We start from the raw sequence: 13139 nt of genomic DNA on the forward strand, positions 1-13139 counted from the left end.
ACCAGGCATTCCCTTGGTGTCAGTCATTAGTCCGGTGGTCCCCTCCGTCCTGGTGACGGCCACTCTGTGAAAGGAGCGGGCCTTAAGATGTGTCTGCCATCGAGGAGGGAAGGCAAGGAGGCAGAGCGAGCCTGGGTCCCTGGCAATAGGGTTCAAGAAGGCTGTGACACCTTTGAACTTTCAATTAGGGCGGGAGTCCATCAATTTCCTTATCGCTTAGACCCATGTGCGTTGGTTTGTGGTCACGTGTAGCTGAAGGGGCACCGCCAGGCAAAGGGAGCCTGATGATCCGCCTTTTACGGGGGAGAGGCTAGCTGATTTGCGGTGGCTCGGACCCCTAGGAAGCAGAAAAGCTAGGGTTGGAACCCGGATCTCTGTGTTGTCAAAGCCCACCCTCATAATGAAGCCCCGAAATTTGCCCTTGTCCTGAGTGCAGAGGCTTCTGAGCATATTTTTGGTGGGTTAGGGCATCTGGCAGAAGAAGGGATTACCACGGAACGGGGAAAAGGTCCAGGGAGAGAGGGAGGTTGCCGAAAAGATAATTCCTGCTGAATTCTACTCAGGTCTGGCCTCTGCTCGGGTATCTCTTCGTGTCCCTAAATTGAATGATGTCTTTCTCCTCTCCTCCCCCCCCCCCCCCAAACAAGATTGTCATATTCTGTTGTTTTGCAGGGAAGGCGCTGGGAGAGGGTAAGGCGAGAGTGTTCCTCGGGGGAGTAGGCTGATTGGTCCAAGTAGTTCTATAAACTGCATCCACCCACAGCACGCTACTCCAAACATGGTTTATAATCACAAAAGGAACAATCCAGAAGACTCCGGCTGTCAACACAGCTCAAACGTAGCAGCCACCGACCTTGCATATAGGCCATGGCATGGATTGGGGACTTTTCTAACCTCGGGGATCCCCAGGCTCTGTGCCCCCCCTCAGGGGACACCAACATTTGGGGGGGCCTCTTGCCTCTATTCCCCTACACGGTGGTCTCAACTGGAGGTCTGCTTCATCCACTCCCGCCACATCCCGGCCTCTTCTGGTACTGTCCTCGAGAGTGAGGTGGCTAATCTTAACCTGTAATCTGCAGCCCAGTTCCAGGCAGTCCTGAGGTACCAGGGTGCTGCAGCTAGATGGCACTTTCAGGGAAAACATGAAACAAGGCTTATGAGAAACAAGACAGACAAGAAGGTGACAACTCTTTTCTCCAACGGTCATCCAGAGTTTGAAACACGGGCAGATCAGCCTTGATAAAAGTTCCGATAAATGTTCTCCTAATTTGAAACTGATGGGTCCAGGAAAGAGCAAGCATTTCTTGAAGACTCTGCTGGGTGCGTGGCATTAATTCAGCACTGGGAAAGGACATCAGTTAGGGGACAGTCCTTCCAGGGATGCTTAGAAACAACTATAAAACAACATATCAACAAGAAGAAGATAGAGCTGATAAGATGCACTGTTTCTAGGTACTGACCTGTACAAACTAATGTAATCCCCATAACGAGCTTGTAACATAAGTCCTGTTATTATCCCCGTTTTACTAATAAGGAAACTGAGGCACTGAGAGCTTAAGTCATTTTCTCAAGGTCAAGGGATTCAAACCAAAGCAGCCTGGCTCTGGAGGTTTGCTCCAGACCCTGACACAGGATGTCATAGGGAGGAATGCAGGGAAGAAGGGGGTTGATCCAGGTGGCCTCCTGGAGGAGGTAAGTGTTCACACAGAATGATGGGGACTCAGGGCCATGTTGGTGGTAAATGAGAACGAGCAAGATTTAAAAAAAAAAAAAATAGGTTCTCCTTCTTGTTAACCCATGTTACTTTTTTTCTTGAGATTTATTTATTTGCGAGAGACAGCATGAGTGGGGGGGAAGGGCAGAGAGAGAGAATCTCAAGCAGCCGTGGGGCTGACCGTGGAGCGCGACCCGGGGCTTGTTCTCACGACCCTGAGATCATGACCTGAACTGAGACCAGTTCAGGTCACGACCCTGAGATCATGACCTGAACTGAGACCGAGAGTCCGAGGCCTAACCGACCGCGCCACCCAGGCACCCCTGACCCATGTTACTTTTAATGATTGTAATGGGCGTCCTTCAGTGGGAGGTCTCCTCCCTAACTTCTATCACTGGGCAAGCACCAGGCCCTGGGGGACGGGTTTTCCTGGAGCTCCATGACTGAATCAGAGCTGTGGGTCTGGAGACGAAGATCCAGTCCCCGAGTTTACCCGCCTGACTTCACAGACAAGGAGACAAAGCTGAGAGAGATTCCGTGGTGCCTAGAGCAGCCCCCGCCGTCCTCCCCCCCGGGCTCCAGCCTTCTGTGGAGAGGCCCTCCCCTGACAGGCCCGGGACAGGAGGGCACCACGGCCTGGCCTCTCTCAGATGGGTGCAAGTCCAAGAGGACGGGTCATAGGTGGGGAACCTGAGCGCACTGGGCTGGCCCACCTAGTCCAGAGCTGGGGGCATGCGGAGAGCCTGCTGGAGGGCCTGTCAGAGGACGTTCCTGGGGAGCCCGGTGGTCTCCGCCGCCTGGCTGGCTAACCTCTGGGCCTTCCTGCCGGTCGTAGCGCCCCCTTCTGGCCCCCATGCTGACTCACTCCTGTGGTGAGGATGGGTGGCCCCTGCCCATGGAGGCTGCCCTGTGCGCGAGGCTGGCCTCTGGGCTGAGAGCCGAGCTAGCACTGAGCCTGCCCCGGGGGGATTTATCAGCAGCCAGAGCATCATCTTGGGAGACTGGGCAGGAGTCCTGTGGTGTGCAGGGAGGGCACTGAAGGAGGGGCTGGCCCACTCCCGGCCCGGGGGGGGCCTCCAGGGAGCGACCAGCTGTGTGACCCACGCAGTCAACTGCACAATTCTCTGGCTTGGGTTCTTCATCCGAAGATTGAAGGTGTAGGATGGACATATTTAAAAACAACAACAACACAGTTTTAATGAGTTCAACATACAATTTACTGATTTGAAGGGTGTCCTCAGTATATTCGCAGAGTTGGGCAACCATCACCATAATCCATTTTTTTTTTTAAAGATTTTATTTATTTGACAGAGAGAGTCACAGCGAGAGAGGGAACACAAGCAGGGGGAGTGGGAGAGGGAGAAGCAGACTCCCCGCTGAGCAGGGAGCCCGACGCGGGGCTCGATCCCACGACCCTGGGATCATGACCAGAGCCGAAGGCAGACGCTGAACGACTGAGCCACCCAGGTGCCCCCACCATAATCCATTTTTAGAACATTGTCATCACCCCAAAAAGGAACCTTGTGCCCTCTGCACTCACTCTCCGCCCCCGCAGCCTTAGGCAAGTACCAGTCTCCTTTCTGTCTCTATGGATTTGCTTATCCTGGTGAAGTTGTGTGTGTGTGTATGTGTGTTACATACACATTTTATACATATATAATTTTTTTTAAAGATTTTATTTATTTATTTGAGAGAGAGAATGAGATAGAGAGAGCATGAGAGTGGGGAGGGTCAGGGGGAGAAGCAGACTCCCTGCTCAGCAGGGAGCCCGAGGTGGGACTCGATCCCAGGACTCCAGGATCATGAACTGAGCCGAAGGCAGTCGCTTAACCAACTGAGCCACCCAGGTGCCCTACATATATAATTTTTTTAACATACAAGAAGCTGGGGTAAAAAGCCAGTGTGCTCTTCAACTGTGCCCCTTCTTCCTACCATCTGAGATCTAAATTCCCACTTTGCAAGACATACATGGTTTCCATGGTAAGCCAAAAGCAGGCAAGAAGGGTTTTATGCGAATAAAACAGAATTTGGATAAGATGGGAATGCTTCTAGGGGCCCAGTCAGGATTTGGATAGCCCAGCTTTCTGGGAAACTTTTGAAAAGTGGCTGAAAAAAAAATTTTTTTTTTCTCATGTAGTGCTACAGATAGATGGTTGACTTGGTTGATGAGGAATGAAATATCCTAGGGGCTCCTGGCTGGCTTAATCAGTGGAGCGTGCGACCCTTGATGTCAGGGTTGTGAGTTCGAGCCCCGCGTTGGGTGAAAAGATTACTTAAAAATAAAATCTGGAAAAAGAAAAAGAATGAAATATCCTAATTAATGATCATATCACCAAGAAAAAGGGTACTAACTAAATAATAAGGAATTATTTAAAGCCTACAGTTTGGATGAATCTAAGGCTTAGACAGTGGCCTTCATGTCAACATTAATCCTTTTATATAAAGACCCCCAAATAAACTTATGAACATTCACAGTCACCCTGGGATTTATATGAAGGGCTGGTATAGTATAATACTTGAGAGCTTATGGTTATTTCCTTGAGGTTATCTATATTCCTCCAAAACCTGCTATAATCTATACACCAGCTTTTCAAAGGATTTGTGTTATTTACTCATTTATTTATTTAAGAGAGAGAGAGCACAAGCAGGGAGAGAGGCAGAGGGAGAGGGAGAAGCAGGCTCCCTGCTGAGCAGGGAGCCCGATGCGGGGCTCGATCCCAGGACCCTGGGACCATGACCTGAGCTGAAGGCAGACGCTTAACTGACTGAGCCACCCAGGCGCCCCAGGACTTTGCTAGGATGCTGCATCTTTCTCAATAACTTCACGTGTCTTGGTACTCTGGGGGGGGGGGTTGTGAGGGAGCAGAATAAGGGAAATGTACTTATTTGGGTATGGTAAAAGCAAAGTTACTAGTAAATACTAGTAAGTGATTCCAGTTATTGCACGTAGGGTTTTATAGTTTATAAAACATTTTCACTGGGCGCCTGGGTGGCTCAGTCGTTAAGCGTCTGCCTTCGGCTCAGGTCATGATCCCAGGGTCCTGGGATCGAGCCCCACATCGGGCTTCTGCTCCGCAGGAAGCCTGCTTCTCCCTCTCCCACTCCCCCTGCTTGTGTTCCTTCTCTCACTATGTCTCTCCCTGTCAAATAAATAAATAAAATCTTTTTTAAAAAATAAAACATTTTCATGTTTTTGACCTCATTTGATCCTTAGCAAGTGCTGTCAGTGGGTAGGGTCTCTATTCCTCAGAGTCAGAACACTTGGGTTTGAATCTGGAGTCACCAAGTATGAGCTGGGTGTTTGTGGGGTGCGTTACTTCGACTCTTTCTGCCTTGATTTCCTCCTCTGTAAAGAGATCATTTCAGCACTTACTTCGTAGGGATGTGATGAAGAGTAAACGAGCATGGGAAGACTTTAGAACTGTGCCTGAAATATACTAAACCAGTGCTCCATAATTATCCCCATTCTCATCATTATTGTTGCTGTTATTTTAGAAATGTGGGAACCATCGGCTTGGCAAGGGCCAGTGGTTTTCCCAAGAGCACAGCAAGTGGCCAGGCTGGGAGCTGAACCCAGAGCTCCTGACTCATCGCACTGGTGGCTGTGAAATCCTCTGCCTATAAAAACTGATGGTTGGCAACCAGACCAAGATATTGCGCCGCTAAAACAAAATCATCATGGTTTTATTAATTGGCAGGGAGAAGTTAATGGACTTTTCCCAACCTTAAACTTTTTGCCTTTGAGTTTGCTTAACCTTTGAGGACTTGCCACCATTCTGTCTACTAGCACTTGCGATGTTCATACCCAAGCAAGGGTATTCACATAAATATTAAGGGAGGAGACTCGGAACTACCTGACCGTGCTCCGTTCAACAGCTTTTTCGTTCTCACTGAGCACTGACCTTCTGATTTAATTGCATTCACACATCCTAAGCAGACTTTCTGCAGGTGCACCTGTCCCAGGGCGCATGAAGGAATTGGCTGTGCTGGGAATCAACGGCATCCCACAGAGAACGTGACGGTCAGTAGCGTCCACCGTCCCCTTCGCAAGCCGGATGGTCACCGACTGTGCCACAGCCGTCCCCCCTCAACCCCGACTTCTACCAGATGTAGACCCATTTTTTTACACTTTTCCCTCAACCGTGCGAATTTCAGATCCAGTATGTATGTTCTGAGTTATTCTTATGGGACATAGTTGGACAAGAAGGAAGCAGGAAGCTGGGAACAGAGGTAGAGGACAGGAGAGTGGGGGACACGTGCTTCTGCCATGCAGCCGAGAGCAACTGAGGCAAGAATAAACCTCAGATACAGAGGCACAGCACCCATTGGAGGGGAGGGGAGTGGTATCTGGCTTGTGCTGTGTTTTGGCCAAAATAATTCGGCAAAGCTGAGGGTGTATCGCCCTGCAGACTGGGGAGGAGTTTTGAGAAATAAGCGTGTATGTGAATTTGTTCATTAACAGATTTACTTTTCCTCAAATATGTAAGTTATTTGGAACAAATCCTGGGAACTGCTTTTAAAATTAAAAAAAAAATGAAGGAATTAAAGATTTGGTTGGAGAACCAGTAAAAATATTCTGTGGCATAGAATAAAGTAAAATTACCCACAGGTTCTTAGAAATAAAGGGAAAGGACATCCTGAAGCGTTTCTAGCCACTAGAGTGTGGTAACTTAAAGCCATTATATCCTTCTCCCTAGTGCCCAGCCTGTTATTCTCACAAACACTGTACCCAGCACTGTTGAATGCCAACCCAACAACCACTTCCAGCTTCCTTCTTCCTTGCCCGCCTCCCACCAGAAGGGCTGCAAAAGCTAAACATTCTCGTTTGCAAACTGTCTTGCTATAGATGACCATGTGACCTCATCCTGCCCTACGAGACATCATGGGTTTTTCTGTGGGAGTGGGATAGATCTTTCTCCTTGACTAAAAGCCCTTGTGCACCTCACTCTCTTTTCGCATTGCATGCTACCATGTGAGGATGTGATGCCTGGAGCTGTGGCAGCCATTTTGTGATCAGGTAACACCAAGGCTGAAGCTGAAAGCTAACACACAGAGGAAGCTAAGAATGGAAAGATGAAAAGAGCTGGGTCCTTGAAGGCAACGTTCAGCTGCCAAACCAGCCCTGAGGATCACCTATATTTCTAGACTCTAAGTAATAAAAGTCATTTGGTATAAGCCACTGTTCATTTTGTGTTACTTACAGTTGAAAGCATCCAACTGCTATGATGTAAAAAAAAAAAAACCAAAAGTGCTCTCATGGGTTCCCTGAATATCTTGATCCGCCCGGCTTCTATCTTTTCTCCATAAAGTCTCATCACTCCTTTTCACAGATAGCACGGGGACACCACCTGTTACAGCATCTCTCAGGATGATGTGAGGCTCATGCACACTATAAACTTCTATAAAAGTAAGAGAAATAGTACAAAATGCTTCTGTAGTAGGTAAAGACACCAACTTTCATGCAGCAAGGGACAAGATGCCACTCAGCAGCTGTTTCTTCTCTTCTGGGAGAACGCACGTTGTGGATGGAGTGGGAGGCGGGGAGGTGGCGGAGGAAGAATTCAAACACCTGTGCAAGGCAATAAGCGCAGGAATGACCTGCCGAGGGGCAACCGTGAGCGCAGCTCCCTGGGCTTTGATATTAAGTTGACCTGAAGCTTCAGAATCATGAACCGATTAGTTGGTGTGTGTGTGTGAGGGTGGGGATTAGTTTAAACTGAGAGAGAAAGAATTAGGACCTTGTCAAATGCCCACGGACTCAACTCCTTGCTCCTGAGAGTGCTGGCCTAGAAATAGTTCTGTGTGTGTTTGCAACATGCACAAGGCGACCCAGAGCTGAGTGCCGCCTGCTTAGGTCAAGGATGCAGATGCCCAGGCCCGTGTGGTGGGCGGCCGCCGGGACCCCTCCCCAGCATCCTGTGGTCCGGGACCCGCGCCGGGAAGCTGCGGAATTAAGGTAGAGATGCGACCGGCGGACTCTGCTTTGGTTCCAGAGAGTAAGCTGTTTCCAGAAAATGGCATTCTTTGAAGCTACGTTCTTATTTTGAAAGACACCAAAGGCTCCAGGCAAAGACGAGGTTTTCAGGTTGCCATACCCTTGGATGTGAAAGCAGGACCAGGTGTGAGGTTGTGCACCCACGCCCCACACCCTGCCCCGCCCCCCCATGCCCCCTCTGTAAACAGAGGCTGAGTCTGCAAATCATTTGGCGCCTTTTAGGAACTTTACGGCTCACCCTCAAGTTTAGTTTATTTGACTCTCTAACTTTGGTAGATTTCTGGTTGGAGAAAATGAAAGGTCCCTATCATTAATTTCTGGGCTAGTTCATTCATCCACGTTCCCAAGGGGTTTGCTCTCCTCTGGAGCAGACAGACGTTGTTATACCGAAGGTCACCTGCAGGGGGATGACTCGCGAAGGGCTCCTCCCCCCTTGCTCAGCGAGTCCGCAGGGAAGAAGCCCGCACGGAGGCCCCGCAGCATCCCTCCCTGCACCCTTCTCCGGCTGCTCGCTTCGCATCCTTTCTGCAAGGCCTCGTCTGGGTGAACGAACCCTCCGATCCCTAAGCGGTCCGCATGTGCTGGTGTTTCAGTTCTCCACAATGGAGAGAATTCTGCCCACCCAAAGGGGAGTTAAGAGGTGCAGAGAGGGGTTCTGATGGCCTTGGGAGTTCTGCCCTGCCTGAACGTGGATCATAAGCCAGAAAGGTAAATTCCCTCTTACTCCAGCTAGTCTGATTGGGATTTCGATTACTCGCAAACTGAGTCAGCTCAGCTACTTCTAAAAACTTGTAATTGAAACTCACTTCCCCTCTATGGAAGCCCCCATTTCTAACCATCTCCTTAAGTCACATTTTTTTTCTGTGAATTCCGATGTACATAGATGAATTAAAAAAAATCTTTTTCTCTTAAAAATAAATGTCCCCTCAAACAAGTATTTTACAAGAGCATGCTAATTCTTTTGAATAAAAAATTTATTTTGTAAATCAAGCAAGCACTTTCAAAGTTATCGTCTATACAAACCCCATTTTTTAGCGTATTAGGTTTTCTTATAATACACCAGTGTTGTCATATACAATGGAGGGAGTAACAGTAAAATACAGTGCAGGCAGAAGTTCTCAATTTGCCAATTCACTGAATAATTCGAATGAAAGGTGTAGTAGTCACATAGAAAGAATTAAGTATTTTATTTTCGATAATAAAAATATACCCACTCTATTATATAACAAAATGTAATTGACTATTCGCTTAACTGATAAAACGGTTAATAAATTGATTTGGGTTATAATCAGAACATGAGTGTAAATCTGTAGGAAGACAGGTATTTTCAAAATAAAATTCCAGTGAAGGGCTAACCATTCTCAAACTCAGAGAGTACATCAAGAATAAATGGTTTCTGTTTAACATGTTTTTGCTTTAGTGTCCGGAAAGCCACAAATTTGATAAACATATGGTAAAGCCAAAGTTTTCTGGACGTGAGTTATGATATTTGCTCAGAAACGATGCCAACCAGAGCATCGCAGGGGTGGGGGGAGCGCTCGCCCATCGGACACGGTTAAGTAACAGGCAGAGGCGGTGATGGAAGCGGCTGGAGGCCGAGAACGGGAGGGAAGCTCCCATCACTCAGGGCGCAGCTACAGAGGGAAAAGCTGAGGCGGGCATAACCCGGGCAGGGACACGTTCTCTGCGGCTCGGGATTTTTATTTTTAGAGTGTTCCGAGACAAATTCCAGCAAGATGTCTGGTTTGAGCCAAGCCTTTCTTCTTGAACTTGACTTCTCAACTGAGGTACTTGGCATACTTAAGGGAAAAAATGAATACACTCAGATTTCGTTTTGTTAGATACTAAGCTAGAAAAGCAGCCGAAGGAATAAGAACAGGCCAGAAATCAAAATCCTGTTTCCTGTAAAGAACTGTACAGACAGGTTTTGCTTATTAATGGAACAGGAAAGGAGGGAGAATCGGAGTTTAGGCTCTTTGGACAAGGGCAGGGGAGAGGAGTGTAGGAATGCAGAGGCACCCCCAAGAACGGAAAGGAAGTCCAGATTCTGTCCGTCCGGCCTTCTGCTCTGGGCATCGGTAGCAAAGGCACCTGGGCCTCGGGGTACATGCGCAGTATCGGGCTCTGGTTCGTTTCCCAGGTGCTACCACATGGGTTATCTGCAAGTTGTGTGCCAGGCATCTTCCCCTTCTGAAATTAGGCGAAGGCCTATGTTCCTAAGCGATGGATCGGAATCCCTCGGAACCAGACTAGTTCAGGAAGCTGTCCCACTGTGTCCAGTCCCAGCGTGCTCCCGCTGGTCACAGAAGTGTGGGCCAGCCAGCAGGGGGAAGGGTATGCTTGTATTTCTGGCTCATATGCTTTTCAAATAAAATGCATTTGACCAAACAAAGGGAACACAGTCCCGAACATTCCTAACCTCCATATACGCATGCAACCCAAGCCACCAAAATGCGAGTTCATTGTTCCCGAGGTTGCGGGTACGGGGAGTCTGTTCTGTAATGCAGAAGACTACACACCAAAATCCAAGGCCCAAATTAAGTGACTGCTGCAGCCCACTATAAACCAGTAGGAATGCCATTTATACTCCTGGCAGATCAGAGAGTGTCACCCCTCTGAATGTTGTTTAAAAAATATTTTATCAGGAAGTAAGGTCACTTTGCTTGTTTTTAACCTATACAAGTTAGTGTTTGCTTTGAAACATAATTACATACAGTGCTTTTTCCTCTTGGGGATTCTTTTAATTTTGGAGGCATGTCTGTGTTCCAGGCCCTTTCTCCAAGCTCTTACTAACCATAGTTCTATCTATATTAAGTAGTTGCAAATGTGGTCTTAATGGGATGTCATTTACTTACATCTGTAATACTTAAGGCAACTGCTCAACGTGCAGTATTTTCTGGGGATCCTCCTCTGAAAGCGAAGCACAAATGACTACAGTATTTTATGAAGCAGTTGAGATAATTTTGTTTTTTTTTGTTTTTAAAGATTTTATTTATTTGGCAGAGAGAGAGAGAGCACAAGCAGAGGAAACAGGAGAGGGAGAAGCAGTCTCCCTACTGAGCAGGGAGCCCGATGCGGGGCCTGATCCCAGTACCCTGGGATCATGACCTGAGCTGAAGGCAGAGGCTTCACCAACTGAGCCACCCAGGTGCCCCGATAATTCTGGATCAAGTTGAAGACAAATCATTATTCACTTTGAAACTGATACCACTAATGCCAAAGAACTTGATTTTCAGGCTCATCCGGAGTTCAGAAGCTTTGTGCTAAACATATGTTTTAAAAAAAAAAAAAAAGACAATGACTTACATTTTCTGAAGTTTAAGAAATGACATCCAAAGGACAAACGTAACTTTTTTGCCAGTGCGGTAGAACAGTGACAATGGATGATTTATCCTACCAATTCGATCAACAAGTGCCTTTGTGGTTTCTCCACTGTACCGGATTATGTGCACATGCGTGTATGTGGAGAAAGACAAAAAACAGGCTCTCCATGTCCTCGTTTTTAAAATGCATATTCTCTCCCACGCCAGTCATTCAAATAACATGAGAATGTGCTTCTCTAAAAGAACCCCAGCTGTATCTAGGGATTTATTTGTTTTAAAAAATAGAAGTAAGGTAGGTATGGGAATGTTTTTAACAACCAAAGGAATCGACCTTAAGATGATAACCTGGAATGACAGTTCTCTAATTTTAAAGCCTACAGTCTGAGCTTGTAATGGGCAAAGGCATATTCATTCAAGACTTTTGTAAGAAGTGCATACGCTATCTCAATATCTAAATATTGCTGAAGGAAAACTGAGTGCCTCTCTTATATACAAAGCAGATGAAGACCAGAAGCAAGTAGAACTTGTCCCACAAACCGAAGCAGATTTCCATGCCAAGAATTAGCAAGTTTCGTAGGCAGGTAATGCTGCCCGTGGAGTATGGTTATAGTTCTCGAGCCGGGGGCTGGGGGGGGGAGGGGCGGGCACACGAAGTGAGAGGGTGGGACAGAAATCTAGCACTCTGAGAGGTAAAAAGAGAGTCCCCATTTGTAATGAGTACAAAACTTCATTAGGCAACAAGATTTTCTGGCTGGAAGGCACACGATAAATAACCATGACAATAACTAAGACAATGGAAATGAAGAGAAAAATAATTGCTTTAGGGGAACAGTATAAGTGAATCATTAGCACATCAACCCCCTGGGGCTGAAACACAGTACCCTAACATAGGGACTGGCTAAGGGGAAGGACTGGGTCAGAGAGACACAGGGTTTGGTGCTCTTGGTTTAGTTTCGGTGATTGTTCAGCACTTAGTGAAGCCGTTGTGCCTTTTAAATGGAGACCCCCAAAACCCTCTATGTGACAGAAGACTGAAAATTGTAGAGTTATATAAATATTTACTGTTGGTATGTCCCACAGGTTAGACTGAGTGGTCCGGCTGAGTGGGGTCTTCCGTGTTTTGTCCACCACCACTCAGTGGTACAAAGGCAACTAAACAGAAAAGATGAAAGGAATCATTATGACTTCTTTCCTTGGTTATATGTCCATAATCTGCATAAAATAAATAATACATGTTAAGTCAAAACTAGGGTTAAAATTTGGAAATGAGGGGGGGAAGAAGAGGCACAGCAATCTGGTATTCTTAAGGCAAAACAATAGGGATATCTTTAAATAGACACTTTATTATATCCACAGGCGATAAAATCCCAGAGCTACTGTTAGGCACGTAAATACAGATCCTGTAAGAAGAAAAAAAAATGAGCATAGTATTAGTTGTGTTAACAGTTACTTAAAGGACAACTTTTTATTAAGAAGACACACAGGCGCTTATCCACCCATCCATCAAACAGAAAAACAAACCCAAGAAACTCAGAGTCCAGAGTGATAACCATTACACAATGGAACCCACTCCTAACACAAGAAACTCAGATAGCCTGCTGATGGGCCACATTCCACGAGACACCTGCCCGCTAAAAAACCCTGTTCCTTGCAATCATCATCTTCAAAGCAGAACTGTATCCAACATTCAACAAAACTTTTCAATGAATGTCAGAAATTCTGTGATCCCTCTTTTGGCTCAAAAATTGCAAAACCAAAATAACTCCTTACAAGGAGTGTCACCAATTGAAGCAGAAAGATCACAACTCAAAAGCCTTTCATTCCATCCATAAAATATCATCTTGAATTTCACTAAAAAAAAAATTCCAAGTAACTACAGTTCAATGGCAGTATCTTATAAAACTTAAGATTCCACCGGTTGTAAAGCACATCATTTTACTACTAAGGAAAAAAAACTACCGATTACCGTATGATATTTGATCTATCGGAAATCATAACCTGCCTTCTAATTTCAGGGATGTTAAAATGTGAAAAAAAAATGTGTTAGAATCAATGAAACGCAGTATCTGTCTTTGACTTATTTTCCAAATTTTATTTTCTGCTTGTT

General features: G+C 46.5%; 1 protein-coding gene across 2 annotated transcripts in view; it reads right to left on the minus strand.

Moving 5' to 3' along the window:
* Positions 1-8665: 8665 nt before the first annotated feature.
* MCUR1 (mitochondrial calcium uniporter regulator 1) overlaps positions 8666-13139 on the minus strand; it is a 28164-nt gene continuing 23690 nt past the window's right edge. Inside the window, exons 9-10 of one of the 2 annotated variants that reach the window (XM_034985706.1) lie at positions 12095-12184; positions 8666-10972 (exon numbers count right to left, since the gene is read on the minus strand). In XM_034985706.1, the coding sequence (XP_034841597.1) occupies positions 12114-12184 (71 nt within the window). In that variant the 3' untranslated portion in view covers positions 8666-10972; positions 12095-12113. Of the gene's footprint in view, positions 10973-12094; positions 12185-12355; positions 12433-13139 lie in introns of those variants that run through there. The other variant, XM_034985707.1, reaches the window with a different exon arrangement.

This window comes from Mirounga leonina, unplaced genomic scaffold (genome assembly GCF_011800145.1).
Source record: "Mirounga leonina isolate KUSES-001 unplaced genomic scaffold, KU_Mleo_1.0 Mir_366, whole genome shotgun sequence".
Classification (NCBI taxonomy): domain Eukaryota; kingdom Metazoa; phylum Chordata; class Mammalia; order Carnivora; family Phocidae; genus Mirounga; species Mirounga leonina.